Source organism: Botryllus schlosseri, chromosome 3 (assembly GCF_051294905.1).
Source record: "Botryllus schlosseri isolate E-star chromosome 3, Bs_hap1, whole genome shotgun sequence".
NCBI lineage: Eukaryota > Metazoa > Chordata > Ascidiacea > Stolidobranchia > Styelidae > Botryllus > Botryllus schlosseri.
Window position 1 is genome coordinate 24069065 of NC_137238.1, and position 27966 is coordinate 24097030.

Below are 27966 nucleotides of genomic sequence, written 5' to 3' on the forward strand. Positions count from 1 at the left end.
GAATTTAAAGCATAATGGAGTCAGGGGTAAACCCATACTTTCAGTTTTTGCCGATCATGTCGCTGAATTAAGGATTTTAATTATAGTCAGCCTTATGATAAAAGTACGAAACACTCGGTCAGGAAAGGGCGAAGTGCTGAAAAACCGCAAGCAATATAAAGGCTATTTAACCTGCACACTGCTCGGAAGGCAGCGACCAAGAAACTAAGCTCTGTACTATTGCAAATATATTTTAGTGCAGTGGTTCTCAAGCTGAGAGACGTAAAAGCATCAGAAAGGTGGCGCGAAGCCGAAGCTTAAAGTTGTTGCCCTGTGTATTGTCCGACTTGGATATTTCACAATTCTATTATCAACAGCCAAATTTTCCCATGCCATGAAACTATCCCGTTGGGATTGCCAGCATTCTGGTTGCACTTTTCAATATTTTGTCATAGCATGATAAGTGGGCGCGAAATTGTTCACCATCATAAAGGGAGGCGTGCCTAAAAAAGTTTGAGAACCGCTGTTGCAGTCTCAATAGAAGAACGTGGATAGGGATTTAAAGAGAGCTAAAATGTGTCACGTTTAACATTATTTCGAATCATGACAGCTAATATATATTTTTTCAAATTATCCGTTATTTTCTCATTACCTAATATCAACACATTCACTGAGCAGCATTTATTAACAATGTCATTTATAAATAAAATTAAAATACGTTGGAGAATATAGCTAAATTTTTTCACTCGGCCCGCCAACGTATTTATTTTTTTCATTTGACCCGCGGAGGGAAATAATTGCCCCACCCCTGCTGTTGCTCCTCTTATTCCCCAACTAGTCCGAAATGGAACTTGTTTGGATAATGCAACACATTTTGTGTTTATGAGAATAGCTTTTCACGGTTCATTCCATTGAGTAGGGATAGCAGTCCAAGCAGACAGGTCGCTTCAACGAGAGGATCTTACGAATTACAATATTGACTAGTCCGTGAATTAAGCACTATATTACGTCAAACCGATGCGTTTTCTCGATCACCAAAAATGGATTACACTGAATTTATGGGACTAATTTTTGTCACTTCTCTGTGCCATTCAAACTGATCGCTACACAATCGTAATATCATATCGTACCAACGACCAAATGAGTATACCATTGGTGATTATGATATGTATACTTACGATTTCGATCTGCAGATTTCCTCATTTCCACTTCGACGTCTAGATTCTTTCTAACTAAACAGAAAGGGGCTGTTTTGGTCGCATCGACTTGAAAGTAAAGCGACTGCTTGTGATTATGAAAACAATGAACTAACATTCATCTGATGTATCTAGTGAAGATTTCAAAGTTATTCAATTGTATACCAAACTGGGTTAAATTATATGGATTTGAAAGGGGATATAGCACATGCCGTCATCAGGATACGCCGATTATGAATGGTTCATATATTTTATTGAAGTCAGAGCCTTATATATTTATGAATGAAATGAAAATGAAAATAAATTTGTAGCCTAGACGTCTCAAATCGGTAACAGATGAGAGTGTGGAAGCTTCTGATTAGGCGGGATATCAAAACAAGACAAAAATAAAGTTTATTAAATTCACCTTGCCCATAGTCGTTTTCAAGTCTTCGTATCTCGTCCTTCAATTCCGTGTTGGCTGAACAAGAACAGACCATGATTAGCCATAACTACCGATAAAACATACGTTAATGCCTTATTGACGCTACGTAGATTATATGCGCCTGTGATGATATGTTCTGCCTCATAAAGCTGTCATATCTTACATTTGAGATTCTCTCGTGTCATGTTTGCCACTGAGTCATTGAACAGATGTGTTTCTGTAAAAGTATTTTGAAACCGGTTTAGGAATAATTGAAATTGTGGATGTTGCTTAAGCATAGGTATATTGTCAAGGATCTTCAACTTACGTTCCATGGCGAAGCTTTCGAGCGTTCGTATCTTGGTATCTACTTCTTCGCAGGCTACAAATGAAATCAATCTAAATTCGGTCGTCATATCGAGTTTGTACTCTATTGGTCTGAGAATGGTCGCCTTTTCTTGAACGACGTTTACAACAATTCGATTCTAGTACATGGAAATGTATGATCTACCACCACAATTATATAGCGAAAACGAGGTATTGGTGATTACTATGCGTGTTCCTGGTTATCTGAAATTGGACGGATATCAGCGCTGTGACTGTCAACAGTCAATTGATACTTTCATATTCTAACCACAATTTTCTAGATGTCTACTGAAACATAAACGCCCTCGTAACCATGCGTATCCAACTCTCACCCTAACGCAGCTGTTACACAACTGAGCAAATTACACAAATCTCATAGATCTGACGATACTCACCTGTTCTACATTCCCGTAACTTATCTATCACTGTGTCGTTGAGTTGTTGAAGTTCTGAAAGAGAATGTGAATTATCGTTGTTAGGACGATACATCACATGGTTCGCATATATAAATGCTTGGTCTAGGTATAATCTAAGTCAACGATTTTCAAAGTTTTAGAATGGTAGCCATAAAAAAATTGAGCAGATGCGTTGTTGTTGTTAGTGTTATTTATGGTGTTTGTCGACTACAACGGTAATTTACAGCAGGCCAACATTCCCTATTTTGATTCCGTAGCTGCCGACATATAGCACGGCCCACTTCTAGGCTCTTTTAAAGATATCATTTTCCCAGAGGAGATGGCGAAGAGGATAAGCATTGGCGCGGAGCACAGTTAACTCGAGTTATATTGACACGTTCATATAAAATGACATTTGGGCGTACTCCGAGGACACTTTAAAAAAAGTCAAAAAATAGGACAAATCCTCTGAAAAGTAGACGTATGGTAACCCTTGTGAATGGTCATTAGGGTTGTCCATAATTTGGAAAATCTCAAAAATGATACGTATCATGTCCGATTTTATAGATTATTTATTTAAAAAAAAACGTCGATTAGCCTGCAATAAGCTCATAGGAATGCCGTTAAGATTTATCGAAATGCGTTCGAAAGTAGCTGCCGAATAGTGGCGTGCCATCGACGCTGGTACTGCGAAGACTAGTAATCACGAATCCACGGCACTTTATTGGCTAATCGGCTATGCTTCGATGATCACGACGGTGGCGGCTTACAGATCAGCTGTCCAGGGAGTCTGCTGACGGTGGTAAATCTGTAACCGCATTGTAACCGCACGATTTAAGATTAATTCAGGACATGAGGGATTATGAAATACATGAACAAATGACAGCTGCTGCACAAAAATGTATAACACATAACTGGCTTATTGTGAAGGTAGTCATGCGACCCGCGGCCTCTACGAATTTTGTAAAGTGGATCGCGATCGCGACCCCTGGTGTAATGACTGCTCAGACACTTCTATATGTGGAGACACCTCTATAGTTTGTATAATAGCAGCTGAAGCACTTCTATAGATTGAGACACCGCTATAGATGGTGTAATGGCTGCTGAGACACTTCCATAGATGGAGACACCGCTATAGATGGAGAGCGCAGTAGTTGATTTTTCTATTCGTGAACCATTTTCGGGATTTTAGCATGATGTACCGTACAAAACAATGATTATGTCACCATTACATTGTTATTATTATTATTCACATCCATCCATTAATTAGGGGAATCTATTAATAACGAAATCATGAGATTTCCGCCCCTCCGAAACATTTGATCAGTGAAAGAAAAACTTACGCGAATTGATCGTTGAATTCACGATCGTGACGTGTCCCTTTACCTCGTCCATCACGACATTTTCTGAACAATGGTGAATTTAGACTCATCGAAACACTTTTGAAATTTCGTTAGAATATATTTTGACGAATGACCGATGTCGTATATCCATATCCATACATACTAATAGTTAACTTCGGTATGTCATTGATCATTCACTGTAAACAATTATTGTGGGGATTCCACACCAGACCCTAGTGATAGCACAAATACTCGTTGACTTTATTAGAGCAGGTGTAAAAAATCGTTTTAATTTACTACCCTGCTGAATAAATCTTCAGCTCTCCTGAAAATCCGTTGTCAACCATTTATGGGTTCTTTTCCGCCCAGTTGAATAAAAGTTGTGAGAATTGTGAGTGCCGCAATAGCGAGTGTCATAATAGCAGGGAATCTAATATGCTTGTTTCAAAACAGTGTTTGTGAAAATTTTTAGTGATAAAACAAATGATCAAAACAACGAGTGTAATATTACCGAGGCAATCAAGATAGCGAGTGTTAAAACAACACGTGTTATGATCGAAAAACTTTCAAATCCCACAGGATTTCCATCTGCTAACATTACTTAATACTTACGAATGGCTTCTGTTGCGTTAAGCCAGGCAATAACTTTCTTTACATCGTTCATATCGTCAGTTTCTAAACATTCAAGAATTTTGAATACATAGGCTATATATAGCCTACTTTTCAAGATGTTCATAAATGTGTGTTCTCAAAAGAAGCCCTAATGTCGAACCATCCACACTGACACTGGCCCCTTTTTCGCCTATCAGATCGTATGATAACCGATTGAAACTGAAATGAGACTTTCTATATAAGGGGTGTCAAACATGCGCCATTGGATTTCATCTGGCTCGCAAAGCAGTTCCGAGTAAATGGGAAAATGCTTACGCTGGAAATATCCATCTCTGCTCTAACCAAAGTTGAGATCTTTTCACGAAACACTTTCGATATTTATAAACAAAAACAAGACTGACGATGTCAAACATGCTTATTGGCTAAATTATAGCAGTACGTCGTTCGCACTTGAGTCACCATTTGGAACAAGTTGGTGACATTGATACCGAAGTACGAGAAGCATCAAGAAGAGGAAGAAGAAGAATTGCAAACTCAGTTCATAGTTTTATGTGGTAATGGAGCAGAAATAGTCATTGACAGCGGCGAAAACGCTAATGCGAAACCGCTGTATCCAAGTAAAAACCCGAATGATATTATAATAATAGTGAGCCAAATTCCAACGCTCTCGCTTACAGTTAAATCTCTTGTGTTCGACACACATCATACGCAGGGCCAATGGCGCATCACGAGGAAGGCAAAGGGAGCAACCAACTAATATCGTTGTCAGATATGCTGTGTTAGCGGTTTATAACTGAATTCATTGCGCCTAAAATCGTAATTTGAGCGATTAAGTTTTTAGGGGGGTATAAAAGTGTCGCTATAGCTGTAATATAATAAATAGGCTTGCGAATAAAACATTCTAGCAAAAACCGAAGGCCTGGATTTGTAAGGTAACATTTTGGAATCATTCGACCGGTCCGGCCCACTCCTCCTTGCTATGTCATCCGTGTTAGCGGTGTCTTGTAAAAAGCCTAGAAGTGGATCGTGCTACAGTTCGGCAGCTCCGGAGTAAATAGTAAGGAAGTTGGCTGGATGTAAATATCCATAGTAGTCGACAAACACCATTAATACATCAAACAACAACAACCTGTCCGACCCGAAAGCCATCGAAGGTTTTGAATCCGGCCCGTGAACTAATTTCAGTCTGACACCCCTATTTTATATATTGTTATGACATTTATATGATATAACAAGCACATAACTTACGCTTTGTGACGGTGGAGTGTAGCAATTTGACTTCCATCTTCACGTTCTTGATGGCGGTATGCTCTAGAAACATAGATTCCATGCTTGCGTTAGCGCAATTAAAGACAAATAAATAAATTATTTACGATTTGCAACGGATGAGTTCAGCATTTCAACTTTCCTCATGGTAGTATTCTCTGAAATATTGATTCCAACATTACATTAACACGACTGAACCGCTTTTCTATCGAAATATATCGATTGAAGATTCGACTTAACATGGGTGAATTTTGTCATTATATAGCAGTCCATTGCGTCATGATAGCTTTTTAAAATAACACAATAATTAATACGATTGGGTAAGTGATACTTAGCGCCGTTGTGAGTTTTCTGTCACATGGTATATGATTTGTTCTCTTTCTTTGATAAAACATCCTACTAAATATCACGAATCCTGCGATTGCATTCCGTCACGATGGTGGAGACATTAAATTCATTAGGGTGACAAGGACTGGAAAAGTGATGTACTTTGTAATGCCACAATCGTGACACAATAAAATATGTCGCCAATCCGATTGGACAAAAAACTCAAACTGCTATAGTTACCTTAGGTAAGAAATGTTTGCAACCTTAGTTAATCCTACTAAGAGATTGGTGTCTCGTGTCGTTTTGTTAGCACGTTGGTACATATGGGCGCGATAGGCGTGACAAATTTTCGTGATAGTGTGCATAATAATTGCTCATAAATACTGCCATTGTTAGCGCGCAGCAACCTATTAGTTTTCCATGCCACCGACTATACAGTAGCACAATCTCAGATGCAATCATTCATGCAGAAAACTGTCTTTAAGTAGCGTAACGTCTTACGCTTGTTGAGCGTTTCTTCAATTGTAGTAATATCGCCCTCGACCTCATGCAGTTTAGATTCGTCTGAAAAGTAAAGAAAAACGAATTCAGCCTGATACATACGTGTACCGTGTAAACATAAATAAGGAAGGTAAAGCACAGTTTGTTTTAAATGCACTCCGAGATAAAATATCTTGTAATCCGCGCTCCTCTCCTTGGACATGAACTTATTCTGCGATGGTTCCCTGGGTGATTTTTTGAAATGCACTCTTGGTGTCTGGTATAGCGAGATTGATATCTCGAGTGGATTTGTTGGCATTTCCGCGACCGCAAGGGAGGTGTGATAATATTTCGTATATACTTCATTACCGCAATCCGTGATCGGTGATGGAATCGAATGAATCAACGGAACAATCTCCAATGGAATAGGCCATGCACTGAAAGGTTTTCAAGTTGCGTAACATCTTGACCGTGTAGAAATTTTTTTCCAGAATAGTGATATTGGCGTAGAAATATAATACCATGAATTCCCTTTTTAGGCACCAAACTAACAATTCGTATATGAGGTTTATGAATTTATCAATAATATTTCGAATTCATGTTAATTTAATTGGCGATAATGAAGTAGAATTGATTATGAATTATTCCTATTTCCCCACTCACGATTTTTCGAGATCGGCCACTTCATTGTTGAAAGTATTATTTTCTAAATTGAATTAGATGGCATGTAAACTGTTATATTCATCATGTAGACTATTAAATCTCAGACTGTGCTTCGCAACGTGGGTGATATAGCCCCTAGAGGGAGATTTGATCAACATGCGATGTAAATAACGAAGGGGCCATTCGGGGCGAAAGTGTCAAATTCATTCAGTCGTGCATGACATATTTATGAGTATATCAACATCTTACGCGTTCTGAGCCGGTCATTGACATCAGTGATATTGACATCGAGATTCTCCAGTTTAGCAACGTCTAAAAATATTGAGATCAACTTTATAAGTCAATAATGCTATCATGCAAACATAATTCTACTCTTCAGGTCTGTAAACTGGGCATTTGCTAAAAAAACACCATAGGAATCAATAAAATATCGGTGGGAATTTGGGCATAATTTTGGAAGCAGATGTGCGATGAGAGTAGAATTTTCGGCTCTTCATGTGTTAGTGCTCAACTATCTCTATAACGCCACATTCGTCAAACACGTTCGGATCAGTCGACAAGCAATTCAATTAGTATGTGTTAGTGGCCATCAATATGTAAATTCAATATTCGATACAAATACCGAATTCTTGTGATGATTAAATTATTATTGAAATTTTCTTCGCGCTATGTCCTGCCCATCCGAAGTTGTATCATTATTTATAACTTGTCCTAAATTTTGGAAGACGCCCTTCCATCAACTCTACCTGTGAATCTGATCACATGGACTGAGAAAGGATTAATATTGGAGATATATTGGCAAATACTAATATTAATGACGAAATTCATTTATGAATTTGCAATATTTTCGTGCTTTGGGTGGCTGTAAAAGGAGTTCTTGTAGCTATTCATCACATTGCTACTCACGATTCTGCTACGTACTGTATACTTAGCCGATGGGAATGAATAAATAGTTTGGAGTTCATCGGAAATGGACATGGTCAGTTTAACATGGATATTTGGCTTCCAGTTAGTTCATTTCAACTGTGCACTGGACTGCAGCCATTGGCTATATAAGTAATCGAAATGCGGCCGTGAATAGTAAAAAGGTTGGCCATCCCTGGCCTAATATGAATTATTCCTATTTCCTGACTCACGATTTCTATCCGTTTCTTCAAGATCGGCCACTTTACTGTTGAAAGTATTGTCTTCTAAATTGAAAGATATTGTACGAAAACTGTTCTATATACTATGTTAACTGTTCAATCAAAGACAGTACTTCCCAACGTAGACGATACAGCCCGTCCCAGAGGGCACATTGATAAACAGGGAGCAAAAATTGCCAAGAGGCGATTAGGGGCGAAAGTTTCAAATTCATTCGGTCGTGCATAACATATTTATTGCTATAGTGACATCTTACGCGTTTTGAGCCTGTCATCCAGATCAGTGATATTGTCCTTGACATCCTCCAGCTTAGCACCGTCTAAATGTTGAGATCAACTTCATATGTGAATACTGCAATCATGTCAACATAATTTCACTCTTCGGGTTTTAAAATGGGTATTCGTTGAAAAAGAAAAACTTAAAAATCAATAAAATGTTGATGGGGTGCTTGGTCATGATTCTGGAAACAGATGTGTAATGAGAGTAGAATTTTCGACACTTCGGCGGATAGTGCTCAACCCCAGATTTGTCAAATACGGTCGGATATGTCGACAAACAATTTAATTAGTATGTGTTGCAGTGTTGGGATCAAGTCACTACCTTCGAGTCACGAGTCATTTCGAGTCATTGCAGATTTTGACTCGAGTCAAGTCAAGTCAATCGATTTTCGAAGGTGACTCGAGTCAAGTCAAGTCACTCGATTTTTGGAGGTGACTCGAGTCAAGTCGAGTCAAGTCAAGTCAAGTCACGAGTCAAGTCACATTTCAAGTCAAGTTGCCTTTTCGAAGTATGAGGTATGCTACGTCTTGACATTTTGCTAGCTGTCTCAAATACAGATTGAGTGGTCATTGATTTTGAACCGATGAACGAATAATATAGAGTTAAATATACACGCAAGAAGGCGCTGTATCGCTCACATAGGATTAGAACTGCTAAACTACGTATGCATAATTGCATAGCCTCAGTTTGTAGTCACCAGCCAAAATAGAGAATGAGAAACGAATTGATTAGATGCAATACATTACCCATTTACAAACGTATCCGGACAATACCGAGAATGCTATTACCGAGAATGCTATTACCGAGAAGGACAATACCGAGAATGGACATTACCGAGAATGGACAATACCGAGAATAGACATCACCGAGAATGGACAATACCGAGAATACTATTACCGAGAATGGCAATTACCGAGAATGGCTATTACCGAGAATACTATTACCGAGGATGTCTATTACCGAGAATACAATTACCGAGAATGACCATTACAGAGAATGGACATTACCGAGAATGCTATTACCGAGAATGGCTGTTACCGAGAATGGCTATTTCCGAGAATGTCTATTACCGAGAATACCATTACCGAGAATGACCATTACCGAGAATGGACATTACCGAGAATGCTATTACAGAGAATGACCATTACCGAGAATGGACACTACCGACAATACACTTTAGCGCACTAATGCTCGGCGACCTCACGTCGCAGATACCACCCGAGGGTGTCGACGCGATAAGCGATCTCCCCCTTTGCTGTACAGACTAACCGAACCGATCGGGCTCGGAATAGTCGTTTGAAAAATCGCAATTTTCGACTTTTACACTCGTTTTTACGAAACCTTCGAAATTTCCATCATTGTTTTACGTATGTTGAAAAAATGAGTGATGTAGCTAGACAGACAGTGTCGCAATGACCTATATTTGTTTTGCTACACGTGTTACGAGAACACGTTGAAAATGAAGCGATTTAATATGTGAAATGTCACCAAGTGCACTTACAAGGAGTTTTTATGGTATGACGTTGGGAGATCAAGATAAACGCCGGGCACCAGCAGGCTGAAACTTCGCGCTTATGGACTCAAGGTAAAGTCAAATTTAGCTCAGTTATCACGCAACCGTCATCAGTCTTGTGCACACATTAACTGTAGAGTGCTAAACCGGAAAAACTGTATTTTCCTGAAACATCACCATGATATATGTCGTAATTTGGTAGACTTTTAATATTTCAAAACGAATTCTGTAGCTGCATTTCTTGAAATACGTGGCCGTGGCTTGAAAATCCGCGCCTGAGATTTGATATGAACGACTGCCTAAAATATGTTTCCTCAAAGATAGGTGGTCGCGAATATACTATTAACGCGTAAAAGCTTCCGACGATATCTTTGTTTATATTCGCAACATATGGCCCCAATATTGAGAAAGTGATTTTCGAAAATCTAGAATAGTGGTTATTGTGTATCACAGAAGAAAATATATTTCGTGGCGAGGTCTCAATAACTTTGCTGGGACGGATTAGGAATTTATAGTCTGTAATTTCTGTCCCAAACTATTGTTTACAATTTTGCGGGTACAAAGCACTTCAAAGCCCAATTTTGCGCAAACATAACCCCAACATAACATCTCTCAGCAGCAAAATGTTAGTATCAGTGCGAGCTATTGGCAATTAAAAGGAGTTTGCACAGTACGATACATTTCATATCAAACCCCGTTCTGTTGATGTGAGTCCTGAAGCTTTTGCACTTATGAAGCGAAACTGCCTCACGATTTCCCTGATATTAGATTATAAATCATTTTGCAAATTTAGAGGTTTCGCGTACCCCCTGAAAATGTTTCGCGGAACCCCGGTTGAGAACCACCGGTCTAGATGATGCATATCAGTATCAGTTTATTATTATTTTCATCATTTCAAAACACCACAAAACTGCGATACAATGAAGATAAGAAGGTGACGAAACGTTGCGATACAATGAAGATAAGAAGGTGACGAAACGACTTGGATTAGTCTTAGAGATCAGACACCCACCTTAGTCTAGGCGAAGTAGAAAAGAGGCATGCACACCTAGGGCTCTTCAACAATGACTTTTTTTCTCAAATCGTACTGGCTACTTGATAAAATTGTCAGGTTACCTAATTTAAGCCTACACACAAAATTTGGTTCAATTCCAGCCAGTAACCGCTTTGCTACAGGAGAAGAATGTTTCTATTTATTATATAAAAATAAATAATAAAAAATTTGAAAATTTACTGTTCACCCCATGAAAGTGTTAGGCTGTCTATAGAAACGATGCTCACCAAATTTGGTTCAATTCCAACCAGTGGCAGCGGAGTTATTGCCGTCGAAAAATTTTGATTTGAATAAAATAGTATTTACGGTGAGCACAACTATAATAAATAAACAAAGAATCGGTCACCGTAAATACTATTTTATTCAAATCCAAATTTTTCGATGGCAATAACTCCGTCTTCGCTGGTTGGAATTGAACCAAATTTGGTGAGCATCGTTTCTATAGACAGCCTAACACTTTCATGGGGTGAACAGTAAATTTTCAAATTTTTTATTATTTATTTTTATATAATAAATAGAAACATTCTTCTCCTGTAGCAAAGCGGTTACTGGCTGGAATTGAACCAAATTTTGTGTGTAGGCTTAAATTAGGTAACCTAACAATTTTATCAAGTAGCCAGTACGATTTGAGAAAAAAAGTCATTTTTGAAGAGCCCTGATGCACACTGAATGAAAAGTAGAGCAGAGAATATAAAAGGCAAGCGACAAAACGAGGTGGCGGAAGGCGAGATCGATGTTATTAATTAGTAATTCCCGTAGCTTTGTGCGAGCTAATGAGCCACCATGATGATTGATATTTTTACATGAATTAGATATAGCCTACTGTTGGAACTAAAACAAGAAGGTAGCACTTCCTCAACATTGACTCTGCTTTACTTCCAGTTCTGATTTCGACTGAGGCTACGGCGATGGATTTTTTTGGGGCCAGTGTTATCGTCCGTCTCTAGAATAGGCCGTGCAACAAGGCCCGAGTTCTATGCCACGACTCGTACGAGCTATGTACCGCGTTGCACACAGAGCGTCCCACAGTGCCCGGGTATAATCATCATCATCATTGGTTTATTAGCAATTTTTATCAGTTCAATACACCACAAAAATTGCGATATAATGAAAAGATAGGCAGGTGTCGAAAGGACTTGGCGTAGTCTTTGAAATCAGACACCCACCTTGGCCTAGGATGAAAAGTAAAAGAAATGAATGAAAAGTAAAAGAAAAGATAGTATAGAAAAGCAAGCAAGCGGGGTGGCATTCACGGCAGGCGAGATCGATAGGTCAGGTCGTGGTCCCCCAGTACTTTTAAGGGCAGACTATAGCAGTGCTCTTCAACCTTTTTCGACGTGGTACACCCCTGTTCATTAGGGGTCTTCGAAAATGACTTTTTTTCTCTAATCGTATTGGCTACTTGATAAAATTGTTAGGTTACCTAACTTAAGCCTACACACCAAATTTGGTCCAATTCCAACCAGTAGCCGCATTGCTACGGAAGAAGAAAGTTTCTATTTATTATATAAAGATAAATAACGAAAAATTTGAAATTTTCTGTTCACCCCATGAAAGTGTTAGGTTGTCTATATAAACGATGTTCTTCAAATTTGATTCAATTCCAACCAGTAGAAGCGGTGTTATTGCCGTCTGGTACACCCCTGTACAGTGTACACTAGGGTTATGACTAGAAAAAAAAATTCAAAATTTTGTGTGTCCTGTAGTCACAAATGATGAGCTTTTGTGTCCTGATTTCAAAACTCACAAAAGTTAAGACTGTTTGAACAAAAACCTCCCGCACAAAAATTTTCCAGTTTTCACTGTATGGAGGATAGGCTTTCTTTTGTAGATACAGACTATATAATTTAGTTATCGACTGATTTGAATTTAACTGACCCAATTCCAATTGCGAAGATTTAAAATAGTATTTTGGTACATTTTGACCGCCCAGATTGAATTATTCCTATCGTGTTCTCGCTTACAGTCAATATTAAATAATTAATAAATAATTATTAATTCCGATTTTAGATGTAGACTGTATATATCGTATAATTTCAATTTGTCTGGCACAAATCAAACTGGGTGTTCGAAAAGGCGAAAGTAGAACAACTCTAGGTATTTTCAGCGGTCTAGAAAACCGCTTAGAAGAATATGATGTACAGGAAAATTTGAAAATCTCATATATCCTATGTGACACCGTAGCATTTGTTGATACTGGACGGCAGAATGGCGTTGTTTCGAAACTGCGAAATGCAATGATGAGCATGGGTTTTCATATCCCTTGCCAACATCATATTATCGATTCTTAAAGCATATATTAGAGTTCTTCGATCCAACATCTTCAAGAAATCCAACTCTCAGCTACAAATTTGGAGATGATGTGGAAAAACACTACGAAAACTAGGTGCAATCCACCAAGCACGAATTTCAGATGAAAATATTAGAAAACCAAGGATGTCAGGATGATTTTAAGTTTATCTATGGCATGTGCAGAACATGCCGTTCTTTCAAAGAAAATAGTATAGATTACTACTGATCAAATGGCATAAACTTCCATATCTACGCAATGCGAGAGGGTGCTCAAGGGTTGCGTTGCGTTCTTCCACTTCCGCAGATAGAGAATAACTCTGGAGATACTTATTTATCGCAAATGCGTGTCAGGAAGACTGGTATTCTAACCAGATGTCTAAGGATGGAATATACTAGAGCCCGACCGATTATCGGTTCGTCGATAATATCGAGACGATATCACACTTTGAAAGAATTATCGGTATCGGCCATTGGAGTTGAAAAATTAACGGCAATTTGCGTGTGACGTCACAACATGGCGGAAGGAAGCCAGAAAACTATAATCTTTGATCGCTAGACTGAAAATATTGATATATTTCATATAGCTTACACTTTACAGGTGTCCAGATGCAGCCTTTCTAGTTCATTTCATGTTCAAGTATAACAATGGCTGTAAAGATGTTCAAATAGATGCCCTCTGAAGATTTGAAAATGTGCTTATGTATACATCCAACTTCTTTTGAATATCGGCTGAATGTATTGGGGTTATCGGCTAAGCTGTGAGATATTGGTTTTATCGGTATCGACCCAAAAATCCAATATCGGTCGGGCTCTAGAATATACCAAAGATCATTTGCTGCTATCTATGCGGTCGAATGTCCTGCAGCGATAAAGTGCCCCAAAACCCCATTTGAAGTCGGATATGTCCGTCGTAGATGTCCCTGGCACTAACATAATAACAGAAAGGGAGGTCAAATTGATGAATGAACTTTACAATAAGTGGAAAAGGACATATATTTGAAGATTAAATTTGTAGCAAAGAATATCTTTGAATTTTAAATTTTTTCCATATTTGGACCAGTGTCGAAAATTTGATGTTAGTTTGTGCGGGACATTTTTTTCGATTTGAACAAAATGATTATGATTTTATTAATTTATACCAAAATGCTCATCAATTCCTGCTACAGGCCCAAAAATTTTTTTTTAGTCATAACCCTAGTGTACACCCCATCCGAGTGGTACACCCTTTGCAAATTCTGGTACACCCTAGGGTGTACGAAAACCCCGGTTGAAGAGCACTGGACTAGGATTCATTTAGTGGAAATTGCTAGTATTTCGACTTGAATGCGGACATAGTCGACGACTGTCGGATATCCGGTGTGGTACTGTTCCACACGTCAGATCAGGCATATAGGTGCCGACTTTTATTTTTGCATTGGGTAGCGACAGGCACGTAGCCAGGGGGTGTATTTTTGCTCATGTTGCTCAAGATTTTGAAATGCAGCTACGAATTTTCGAACCAACTGTTTGTAGTTGGGTGCTTTGTGATCATCTTAAAGGTTTTATTTACTACATCTTAAGAGAAATGACATTTAGTAAACTCCTTCCAAGATAAAGAAGTCATTAAAATATTCGAGGCAATGACCGCAGTGGAACTGGTACATTTCTATGGAGCAGACAAAATTTGGTTGTCTTTCGGAGATGGAAAAGCTTCTTTGGTAGAGATTGAATTACACCTTTTAATCAGCGGGAATAGGCCATTGTTGTTTATTATTTCGAGTTGACCCAGAAAAGCATGTGCGCGATTTATCAGCTAATTATGTACTTGTGTTATACTTTCCGATTCACGCAAGATTGAGCTAGAATGCCGGCCAATTCCGACGGGAAGCGAGCGCTTACAATAGCTGACGATTGGCAGCAGGATGGGTCGAAGAATTACCACCAACTTTCAGATGCAAATATCAGATGGAAGTCAGATCCAAATTGCTTATCCAATTCGCTGGATGTCTTTTAACGATTTTCGGCTTCAACGCTGCTGTATGAATTCAGTTGTAGAAATTATATCTATCTTATCGAGTGAATCGACTTCCTGTCTTCAGAATTTGCTAACCCTGGTGTTGGTCAGCTAAGAGACGTGAGTGGCTAAATGGCGGAGTGTACATCCGAAATTCCTCAGTCTCTTATTTCTGCAAGCCCTAGAAGTAACGAGTAGGCAAGGAGAGGCGAGAAAATATAGCACGAATCCTATATCACCTTATCCTATACGAGCAGTCAAAGCTGGGGATAGGACATGCAGTGTGATGAGTGTGGAATATAAGCTCATAATCTATCTCAGGGCTCGGCAACTGTTCGTATGCTGCAGCGCGCCAAACATTTTTAATTTTGTCATATTTATCGTTTCAACCCCGGAATCCCAATCTGCTGCTGACAATGGCATCGGTTACGCCCATGCTTCTTACAGTAATGGTAGCGAAGGGTAAAAAAGTTGGTCGCTACTGCCTTATACGTACGTAATATGGTACGTAATCTGTACGTAATGTGGTTATGGTCTATGGTTACTTTGGTCGTCTCCAAGTCCACTGTGATCGGTACCAGTCATACAGTGTCAGTCAGTGGTAATATACATTCTCGGTAATGTCCATTCTCGACAAAGTCCGTTCTCGGTAATGTCCATTTTCGGTAATAGCATTCTCGGTAATGTCCATTCTCGGTATTGTCCATTTTCGGTAATGTCCATTCTCGGTAATGTCCGTTCTCGGTAATAGCATTCTCGGTAATGTCCATTCTCGGTAATAGCATTCTCGCTAATGTCCATTCTCGGTATTGTCCATTCTCGGTAATATCCATTCTTGGTAATGTCCGTTCTCGGTAATGTCCATTCTCGGTAATAGCATTCTCGGTAATAGCCATTCTCGGTAATAGCATTCTCGGTAATGTCATTCTCGGTAATGTCCATTCTCGGTATTGTCCATTCTCGGTAATGTCCATTCTCGGTATTGTCCGTTCTCGGTAATGTCCATTCTCGGTAATAGCATTCTCGGTAATGTCCATCTCGGTAATAGCATTCTCGGTAATAGTAGGGAACCATTTACAAATTGATATGATACAATTCGAGCCTGCGCCAACGGTTGAGGACTATATAAACTATATTCGAATTCAATTTCAATAAAACAAGAAGTTTGGAGGTAAGAACGGAGAACAGAAATATACATTTTGCTATAAAATTACTTTACTATACTACTCTACGACAACGTAAGCTGTAAGCTTCGATCACTTCGCGTGCGATCAATATATTTGTGAGAGAACGATGGAGGCTCAGTAAAACGCACGATCATTGAATGATTGGTCGCTCTCACGGGTTACAACAGCGTTTCACGAACAATCCGAACGAATGCAAGATACAGTGATCTTTATCGAAACCGATTATACTTGATGACTTGAAATTGACTCGTGAATTTTGCTTCGAGTCACGAGTCAATCGACATTTCTGATGCGCCGAGTCAAGTCAAGTCAAGTCATTTTAGCAAAGTGACTCGAGTCAAGTCAAGTCATACGAAAAAGGTGACTCGAGTCTGACTCGAGTCAAGTCATGACTCGAGTCATCCCAACACTGATGTGTTGGCGGCCATCAACATGCAATTTGAATATTGCATTTAACTCCCTTATTTTTGAGGGATTTTAATTCATCTTAAAATTTTCTTCCCGCTGCGCGCGATTCAAAGCGACTTGACGCCACTTCCGCGGAGGAGATGGCAAAGAGGATAAGCATAGGCGTGGAACACAGTTAACTAAAGTTATATTGATACGATAATATACGCTACGTAAATGTATATCGTGTAAAATAGGAGAATGAAGGTTGGTCAATGGTCATCGGAGTTGTCCATAATTTGGGAAATCTCATAAATGATTCGCATCCATGTCTCATTTTATAGATTATTGATAAAAGAAAAACGCCTGAGTCTGCAATAAGCTTACAGGGAAGTCGTTGAGATTTGTCTAAATGCATTTGAAAGTAGCTGACGAAGAGTGGTCGTGCCCCTGCCCCCTACCATAGAACAGCGCGAAGGTCCGGTAAACTGATATTTTTCCGCGCTCGTTGCGATTCACCCCCATTTCATAGTTATTGCTCTGTGTGTAGTCCAGGTTTCATATTAGAACTTCAATATTCTCATTGGGCCACGCGTAACGCCAAACAATCGATATTTTCCTCGGAATTATATGCAATTATGTTAAGTTTAAATTGGGCGAGCAACGCATGCATGCCGTCCAAACAATTAGCGATATTCTCCGACAGTCAAAGCACATTGATGTCCATCAAAAATAATGGCAATTCGAATAGTTTAACTGAAACTATTATCTTACTCTGCCGATACCTGGCAACAAAGGGAGTGCAAGTGACGTTCATTTGGATTCCCGCTCACACAGGAATACGTGGCAATCAAAGGGCAGACGAACTCGCAAAACTCGCCTCTAACACACCTGGATCCAACGACGAAAACGAAATCATTATGTCTCTTGCCGAAATGAAGTCACACACCAATGGAATATGTATTGAGAAGTGGATGTCGGAATTGAACGACATCGAGCAAGACTCTTCGTACCTACGTTTACACGCACCATTCTCGTGCATTCTCCGTCCACGGAATTTGTCGCGGAGGGAAGCATCCATTATATTGCGACTACAAACTGGACAGGACACTGCAAATTGAACTATCACCTCCATCGCATGAGTTGTCATGACAGTGGTCTCTGCGAAACGTGCAGCGTACCAGAAACTGTCGAACATTTCCTACCAACGTGTCCTCGATACTATCACCAGAGACAATATTTAAAAAATGTAGCTGAACAGAGCAGTGTGAGCTTTAACTTGGACTGTCTGTTGACTGATCCGCGTATGGTTAATCCAGTCATAGAATTTGTTGTATTGTGTAGACGTATATGATTCAACTATTAGCTCCCCCAGGCCTGGTGCACAAGACCTTAGTAGTCGAGCACCATAAAATCCCTTATACATATATACATAGAGAATTCTCTCATCAAGAGTCATAACCTTCCACACCATCAAACTATCTGTAACGATTGCTAACATTCTGGTTTCATTGCAAGTAAGTGAGAATGTAAATGCGAACCAAAATGTTGTAATTCGTAGTTATCAGAAGATTCTTTCCGTTTGCATATACCTCAATTTTACACATTCTATCGGTATCATCCTTATCGCTGACGCCTTACCAATTACAGTTCATTATCCTCACCAAGCTCTGAGTAGCCTAATCGTTTGATTACATTTCATTGACTGTCCTCTAGTCCAGTGGTTCTCAACCGCCGGTCCGCGGACCGGTGCCGGTCCGCGACGACATTCCTGCCGGTCCGCCAGATATATTTATACAATTTTATACCTTAATTTCAAGATGCAATGTTGAAGGCGTGTCCATTGATAAAATAAATAAAACATCAAATTGTAAAATGATTAAAAACTTCGTGAGGTAACATTAGGGCTTGAAACATGTTTGATTTGACTTGAAGTTCAAGACGTGTTATTTGACGACATGCGAGCGACAAGTACAGAACAGATACCAGCTTACTCATCGCTAAACAGCGCAGTTTGCGCTATCATTCGTTTTCGATTCATTCATTTTGTGCAGGACCGTAACTTCCCCCCAAACCGCCCAATTGGAGAAGGGGCCGAGCTCGAAACGAGCTCAAAATTATTTTGCCAATGAACATTAATCATAGCGTAGTTTTTAAAATCTTTTCCCAACATTTTTCAATTTCTTTTCGCGCATTGCGCGATTTAGTGTCACTAAATGTCTTGCTTATCAAGTGCCCTTCTCCGAGAAACACGCAGGACATATAAAAAAAGACATTTCGTCGTCAGCCATTACCGCGCCACGACGTACCAACACATAATGAAGTTAAGGCTAACATGGGACTCTGAAAAGTGTGCCAAAATTCGGCAGCGAGAAAATCGATTGAGCTACGTAAACTCTCTGTTTACACGGAGTAGAATGAGATGTGCTCACAAGGACATGTGAAAACATCCACCCAACTGTAGGGTCTGGGGGCGAAGCCCCCGGAAGTTTGGCTTATCGCCCTGACGAAGTGTTTTTTCGGCCCGGATTTGCTGATGGCGGTATAGTTGCTGTATATAAGGTGTTTTCAAGGTTTCAAGTCTTCAACAGTGAAAATTAGTATCGAAACTATAATTCTCGTTGATAACTTAACTATCAGTGGCGAGGAGAGTATAATTTCAGTACTCGAAAAATTCGTCTTTTACTATACTCGATTCGAATCATTGAAATTAACACTCGATTTAGATTCGAGTACTCGAATCATTATGCCCAGCCCTAGCAATGATCGCGGTAGAACGACAAGGTGCTTGGTTCGACTCGGAAACGCTTCATGTCTCGATATTGTCAAAGATATGAGCCCACAGCCTTCGCCGCGAAGGGTTGTATACGACTATCGGCGGTAGCACGTTTATCTGGTGAAGGCAACTTTACCTCGACTCAGCAGACTGACTACCATAAAATCACCTGGATGCCATCATGAACCTTCTAAATGTCACTCTTTAGCACCATATAGTTGCAAAAAACGGTTGAATACTTTACATTTGGGCTTTATTTCAATTTTGAAAGCTCACCGGTCCGCCAGACATTTTTTAAAATTTTACCGGTCCGCGAGGTGAAAAAGGTTGAGAACCACTGCTCTAGTCTATTCACTGTTAGTCGCTCAAACTTTTGGTTAACAGTCGTCTGAAACATTATTCTGTGTTTGTAGTTTTCAGTACTCATAATTAGGAATAGTTCGAATACGTTCTAGTTTTTTTTAATTGAAGAGTATTCTATGTATCATGAATGAAACATGAATAGCTTGAGATTGTTGTTAATTACGTCGCTACGGTTGTCAAAGAACACCTATCTAGCGAATCAATTACATGTTTACCAGTAATTGTAATTATAATTGTAATGTGATATTTTTATCATGAGTAATTATAATTGTAATGTAATTGAAACATGCAAGGGAGTAATTGTAATTTTAATTGTAATTGTAATTGAACTGAATTATTGCAATTGATCCGACGCTGATCGCGAGACATTCAAACCCCTGCAATATTTTTATCTCTCAGCATTACTTAATACTCACGAGTGGCCCCTGTTGCGTTAAGCTCGGCAATATTATTTTTCACCTCGTTGATATCATCAGTTTTTAAGAAAATATCAAAAATTTTGATTACATATATACTTTCCAAGGTGTTCTTAAATGTGTATTCACAAAAGAAGCCCTAATGTCGAGCCAACCACACAGACAGAGGTCCCTTGTTTTCATATCAGACAGTATCATATCTGATTGAAACGGAAATGAGACTTTGTATAGACGGGGCATCAAACATACGCCACTGGATTTCATCCAGCTCGAAAAGCAATTCCGATTAAAATAGAGATGGCTTAGGCCGGCAATATCCAGCTCCTTTTAACCAAATTTGAGATTTTTTGACAAAATACTTTCGATATTAATAAAAAGAGAACACGACCGAAAATGTCGAACATGCTCAGTGGCCAAATTATAGCCATTTTACGGCAGAAGCCTACGTCGTTTGCAATTGAGTCACTATTTGGAACAAGTTGGTGATATTGATATCGTGGTACGAGAATCATCAAGACGAAGAAGAGGAATTGCAAACTCAGTTCAGAGTTTTCGGGGTTAATGGAGCAAAAATAGTCATTGACGGCGGCAAAAACGCCAATGCGAAACCGTTGTATGCAAGTTATAACTCGAATGGTGATATAATAATTGTGAACCAAATACCAACGTTCGTGCTTACAGTTTGAAATCTTGTGTTCCACGAAAATCATGTACGCAGGACCAATGCCGCATCACGACGAAGGCAAAGGGACAAGCCGTCTAATATCGTCGTCAGATATACTGTTTTAGCGGTTTATAACTGCTTTCATTACGCCAACAATCGCAGTTTAGCCGAATACGTTTGTCGAGGGGTTTAAAAGTGTTTGCTGGAACAGCGTCGCTATAGCTGTATTATAATGAATAGGCTTGCCAATGAGTCATTCTCTTCCGGCCCACTACTCCTCGCCATGTCATCCGTGTATAAGATGTTTTGTAAGAAGCCTAGAAGTGGGTCATGCTACCATTCGGTAGCTACGTAGTGGAAATCAAGAAAATTAACCAGGTCTAAATATACATAGGAGTCGACTAACACCATGAATACCTCAAACACCATCAACCGATCCTGGCCCGAGAGCCATCGAAGGGTTTGAAATCAAGCCCGTGACCTAATTCAAGTCTGACACCCCTATTCTATACATTGCTATAATATTTATATGCTGTAACAAGTACATAACTTACGTTTTGTGACGGTCGAGTGTAGCATTTTGACTTCGGTCGTCACGTTCTTAATGGCGGTATTTTCTAGAAATATGGGTTACAATCTTGAGTTATCACAATTAAAGTCAATTAAATAAATTACATACGATTTGCAACAGATGAGTGCAGCATTTCAACTTTCTTCTCACCTTTCTTCATGGTCACATTCACTGAAAACATTGATTCCAACATTAGAAAGCCGTTTTTCTATCGATGTATATCGATTGAATATTTAGCTTAACATGGGTTAATTTTATCATTATATTGCAGCTTGCTACATCATGATAGCTTAACAATTGCACAATCATTTTTACGATTGGGTACTATAGTGTTACTTATCGCCGTTGTGAGTCTTTTGTAGCACGAACTATGATCTGTTCTTTTTCTTTTACAATGCAATCATAGATAAAATATCTTGTATTGCGCGCTCCTCTCCTTGAACATGAACTCATTTTGTGATCGTTTCCTGAGTGAGTTTTTTAGATGCACTCTTGGTTCATGGTATAGCGAGATCGATGTCTAGTGTGGATTTGTTGGCATTTCCGCGACCGCAAGGGAGAGTTTATGACATTTTGTGTATACTTCATCATCGCATTCCGTAATGGAATCGAATGAATCAGTAGGGCAATGTCCTTCAATGAAATGTTTCCAAGTAGCGTAACATCTTACACTTGTAGAGAATTTTATCCAGAATAGTGATATTGCCGTCGACCTCTTTCAGTCTCGAATCGTCTGAAAGACACAGAATTCCGCTTTTTATACGTGAACTTCAAAATAATACTACGAATTCACTTCTTAGGCATCAAACAAACATTTCGAATAGGAGACTTATACATGTATAAATGACAGTTCCAATCCATGTTAAATTAATTGGTGATAATGAACATGAATTGAATATGAATTATTCATATTTCCTGACTCACAATTTCTCTCCATTTCTTCGAGATCGGCCACTTTGTTGTTGAAAGTATTGTATTCTAAATTAAAAGAGATGGTATGAAAACTGTTTTATTCACTATGTACAATATTCAACTTTAGGCAGTGCTTCCCAACGTGGGCAGTATATCCCCCAGATGGCGATTTGATCAACATGGGGTGACAATAACATAGGGGCCATTTGGGGGCGAAAGTCTTAAATTCACTCACTCGTGCATGACATATTCATTAGTATATGAACATCTTACGCGTTCTGAGCCTGTCATTCAGATCAGTGATATTGCCCTCGACATCGTCCAGTTTAGCATCGTCTAAAAATATTGAGATTAACTTTACACGTCAGCAATGCTATCATGCAAACATAATTCCATTCTCCAGGTTTGTAAACTGGGCATTTGCTAAAACACCGTAGGAATCAATGAAATATTGATGGGAATTCGGGTATAATTCTGGAAACAGATGTGGAATTTTCGGCACTTCATGTGATAGTGCTCAACTATCTCTATAACGCCACATTTGTCAACCACGTTCGGAGATGACGTCAAGCAATTCAATTGGTCTGCTGTGTTGGCGGCCATCAACGTGCAAATTTAATTTCCGATGCAACTCTCGTATATGTGAGAGATTTTATTTATTCTTGTAATTTTCTTCGCGCTACGCCCACCCGAAGATGCATCATTATTCATATCTTGTCCTAAATTATCGAAGACGCCCCCTCCATCAACTCTTTCTGTAAATCTTATCACAGGGACTGAGAAAGGAGACATATTTGATTGTAATATGTGCAACTACTAATATTATTGACGAAATTCATTTTTGAATTCGAAAAATTGTCACGCTTTGGGCGACTGCAAAACAAGTCCTGGTAACTATTCATAACATTTCTACTCACGATTCAGCTACATACCGTATATAAAGCCGATGGAAATGAATAAATAGTTCAGAGTTTACCGGAAATAGACATGGTCGGTTTAACATGGGTATCTGGCGTCAAATTAGTTCATTACAACTTTGTGCCGGCCTGCGATGAAGGGCTTTTTAAGTACTCGAAATACCACCGTGAATTTCAAAACGGTTGGCGACAACTGGCCTAATATGAATTATTCCTATTTCCCTACTCACGATTTCTATCCGCATCTTCGAGATCGGCCACTTTATTCTTGAAAGTATTTTTTTCTAAATTAAAAGAAACGGTATGGAAACTGTTCTGTTCTATACATTATGTCAACTGTTCAATCTAATACAGTGCTTCCCAACGTGGGCGATATACCTCCTCCCCCCAACACCCCCCAGTGGGCGCATTGATAATCAGAGGGAGAAAATTACGAAGAGACGATAGGGGGCGAAAGTTTCAAATTCATTAAGTCGTGCATAACATATTTGTTAGTATAGTAACATCTTACGCGTTTTGAGCCTGTCATTCAAATCACTGATATTGCCTTCGATTTCCGCCAGTTCAGCATCGTCTAAAATATTGAGATCAACTTTATAAGTGATTACTAGATTCATGAAAACATAATTATACTTTTCGGGTTTGGAAAATTGGCATTTGTTCGAAAACCGTAGAAAGCATTTAAATGTTGGTGGGATGTCTGGCCATAATTCTGAAATCAGATGTGCGATTGAGATTCTAATTGTCAGCACTTCATGTGACTGTGCTCCACTCTCTTCGTCAAATACGGTCGGATCAGTCGACAAGCCATTCAATTAGTATGTGTTGGTGGCCATCATCAAGCAAATTGAATTTTCGATTTAACTCCCTGATGTTCGAGACATATAAATTCATCTTGAAATTTTCTTCGCGCTACGTGCGATTTAACGACTTGATTTTTCAGCTTTATTATAGTAGTGCATATTGTAATCTGAGCCCCATAGTGCACATCCGACCAACAGAAGAAAATGATGCACCCCATAAAGAAATACCAACTTTGAAGCGTGTACGTCCAAACGAACGAAATTTGTTTCTGGTAGGCTTACGTTTCTGTGATCCGACTATCTTTCCACCAGACCTAAAATCCTAATGATTGTTCAAGAAATAACAGCACACAATGAGTTTCTAATACGAATTAGCATTGCCGAAGCTGCAGCATTATTTTATTTTCTAAAATTCTCGAATACACCTCCTCCATCAATTGGACGTGGACATCAATTGGACTGAGAAAGGAGAAATATTTGATTGTAACATGTGCAACTATTTCTATTAATGACGATATTCATTATTGAATTTGAAATAACATTCGCTCTTGGCGCGACTGCAAAACGATTTCTCGTAGTGCTACTCCCGATTTTGCTACGAAGGCGTACTATATATTAAGTTGATGGGATTGAAAAAATAGTTAGGAGTTCACAAGAAATGGATATAGCCAATTTTGCATGGATATTTAGCTTCAAGTTAGTTCATTACCAATCTGCGATAGACTTCGGCCTTAATCCATATATGCGACCGAAATGCGACCATGAATAGCGATAAAGCTGGCCACCCTTTCTCAAAACCTATCGTAACCTATTTTAAAGCTAAAACATGCAATGACCACGCGATGAATTTTAATAATAAATGACTAAACTAAAATGCGCTTATAGAATCATTGCAGTAAGCAAACTCCTTAGTCGAGTAGAAGCACATGAATAGCAAGCCGCTGAGGTCGTGATCATTCAAGCATAGCTGATCAACCAATCAGGAACCGTGATTTAGTGATTACTAGTCTTCCAGCCGTTCTATGGTCGACGGCACGGCCACCATAAGGCAGCTACTATCAAACGTTTCAAGGCAAATGTTAGCGACTTACCTGCGAGCTTAATGCATGCCCATTGACGTTTTTCATCAATAATATATAAAATGAGACATTGATACGCATCATTTTCGAGATTTTCCAAATTATGGTCAACCCTGATGGTCGTATACAGTAAGAGCGCAAATACTCAACAATAACGTGACGTCGTTGGTCAAATGGGACGCGCGGAGCCTATCTGACGTCTTTATGTAGTTTCCTAAGTCTCGGTCGTACAGGTGCACTTTGGTTACAGTCGCTGTATTCAGAGGTGGACATTAACTAAGTACTAGCCTTGGCATGTGGTGCCGATTAAAAACGATACGAAGACACAGGCGTAGTGTGGAGAAAGATTTGAGGGGGTATAGCTGGAATCTTTGTGCAATTCTTGTTTGATAGGGATGAACGGGTTGGCAAATATACCGTCACCATTTCTATCCCAATTTCTGCCTCTCTGGTTACGCACATATTACACATTCAGCTTACGTTGCACGTTGGAGTCCTTCATCTGTCGTACTTCGGTCTTTAATTGAACATATGCTAAACGAGAAAAAAGTCGATTTCGGTCTTGATATAATCCCTGCAGTATTTACTATCCACCAGAAGGCCAATATGTTAGCCTCCATTGGTAAATGGTTTTGATAACTCACAATTACGATAGGTCTGTTTGAAATCCTCGAAGGTGCGATTGAAGTGGGTATCTAGATCAATAAAATGTTTTCAGAGACTTTATCTGCTTCTTTAGATGCTGTGAATTTGTGACCGAGATCACTTGCTACTCACGCTGTTCATTACTGCTTGCCAGCATTTCCATGATGTGCTTCAATTTTTTACTGGCTAAGAAAATATATGCAGATGAAATAGACACACATGTACTGTAATGATATTAGTAAACCCATATTACTCACAGTCCAGCTGACTCCGTTTAATACTCTCCAGCGTTGAGTTACGTTGTTGTGATTCTAAAATAGTTCGGAGGGAAGGCAATTAACAAGACAATTCGCTGAAGATTGCATATGGGCTATGACATAACGTGCTTACGTTGCACCGCCGTACTTTCAATCCTTTTTAACTTGCCAGTGAAATTCCTAGTCGCTGTGTAAGAAAGATATAACTATTGTAACTTATCAAATGTAGGAACAGTTTTTGATGACTCACACATCCCAAAATCCGTTTCAAGGTTATTCATAGATACGTTGAGCAATTGAAGTTCTGAAGTATAAATATATCGCTGTTACAGCATTGCATTCTTTCTTTTCTTTCGTTGATAGAAACATCGAACACATAATTAGCTCACACAGCAAATCGCTGACTTCCAACATGCGTATCCTGTCATTCAATTTAGCGTACGCTTCAAGGGGAAATTAAGTGATCGTTGATTATATTCAATACATGTCGACCGATTGTTATGTATGGATCATAGCTGGCTAACTCGACCTTACGTCGGCTTATTGACCATCACCATTTAATATGCTTTATGACATTAGTATACTCTCACGATACACTTTGCGATAATGTTATGAACAATGCAATGGCACAAATATTTGACGCGCGTCGGAATTACTATTACGATAACATTTCCTTCAGGGTTGTAATGACCCGAGTCATGACTCGACTCGAGTCTGACTCGAGTCACGATTTTCTGATGACTCGACTTGACTCGAGTCATTTTTTCAAAATACACAAATGACTCGACTCGACTCGAGTCCATCTTTGTATTGACTCGACTTGGACTCGAGTCATTGCGCATGACTCGAACCAAGTCATTGACTCGAGACTCAGACAGCCAAGACCCACATTTCATTGTAATTCCGAAGCCAACATACTATTGGGATTTCGTCTGTTGGTACTGGTACTTGAATATGCGACCAGAAACTGCTAAAAATGAGGAAAATTGGTATATTATAAATGCGAAACATTCGATATCACCAAACAGAGTTATAAAAAGTGGGTTTACCAAGACTTTAACTGGAAACTGAGCAGTCTACACAATGACTTGAAGTCGGACTCGAGTCATAATTCTATGACTCGGACTCGACCCTCTGCTCGCTGACTTGGACTCGGACTTGACTCGGTGGTGAATCGAAATGACTCGACTTGACTCGAGTCAAAAGTATAAAAGTGAGATTGACTTGTGACCTGGAGCCTTGTGACTTGGTTACAACCCTGATTTCCTTTCATGCATAAACTTGCTTCGGAGAGGTCAAGCAATTTTAAACAATATATAAAGACGCAAATTTCTATTGGGTGGTTAGCATGAGGGGATCAAAGTACTCAGCACGGCTAGCTACTAACTAGAAAAGCAGTGCTGTCGTTTGGTTCGATTCGATTACTGAAAAAAGTATTGATTACTCTCTATATCAGGGGTTCTCAACTTCTCTTGTGTAACGGGCCGCATTTTAACAGCAAAAGACGCTGCGGGCCGCAGAACAATATTACCGTGTATTTGTGGGCTACAATTAAATTTAGGCTATACTGTAGCCTATTTACCACTCGTATACGGGCATTTAGTACATTTTTATGCATTATAAAGCATCAATGGACAGCGTTCGTAAGTTTGCAGCTGCTGCTTATTGTGAGAATATGTATCTTC

General features: G+C 39.2%; 2 protein-coding genes across 5 annotated transcripts in view; one reads left to right on the forward strand and one right to left on the reverse strand.

Moving 5' to 3' along the window:
- Positions 1–27966, reverse strand: part of LOC145436169 (uncharacterized) — a 121339-nt gene that overhangs the window by 6357 nt on the left and 87016 nt on the right. For 3 of the 4 annotated variants that reach the window (XM_080313478.1, XM_080313476.1, XM_080313473.1), the window contains 17 exons: positions 22854–22916; positions 22593–22646; positions 22339–22401; positions 21777–21839; positions 21652–21714; positions 8430–8492; positions 8167–8220; positions 6389–6451; positions 5668–5718; positions 5543–5605; positions 4295–4357; positions 3683–3745; positions 2340–2393; positions 1907–1960; positions 1763–1816; positions 1582–1635; positions 1158–1211 (listed from right to left, as the gene is read on the reverse strand). In XM_080313478.1, coding sequence (XP_080169604.1) covers positions 1158–1211; positions 1582–1635; positions 1763–1816; positions 1907–1960; positions 2340–2393; positions 3683–3745; positions 4295–4357; positions 5543–5605; positions 5668–5718; positions 6389–6451; positions 8167–8220; positions 8430–8492; positions 21652–21714; positions 21777–21839; positions 22339–22401; positions 22593–22646; positions 22854–22916 — 996 coding nt within the window. Of the gene's footprint in view, positions 1–1157; positions 1212–1581; positions 1636–1762; positions 1817–1906; positions 1961–2339; positions 2394–3682; positions 3746–4294; positions 4358–5542; positions 5606–5667; positions 5719–6388; positions 6452–8166; positions 8221–8429; positions 8493–21651; positions 21715–21776; positions 21840–22338; positions 22402–22592; positions 22647–22853; positions 22917–23727; positions 23782–27966 lie in introns of all 4 variants that reach the window. The other variant, XM_080313474.1, reaches the window with a different exon arrangement.
- The window catches only part of LOC145436173 (uncharacterized), a 297258-nt gene continuing 288839 nt past the window's right edge, over positions 19548–27966 (forward strand). The window contains exon 1 of the mRNA XM_080313518.1: positions 19548–19649. The gene's annotated coding sequence lies outside the window, so the exon portion shown is untranslated. The remainder of the gene's footprint in view (positions 19650–27966) is intronic.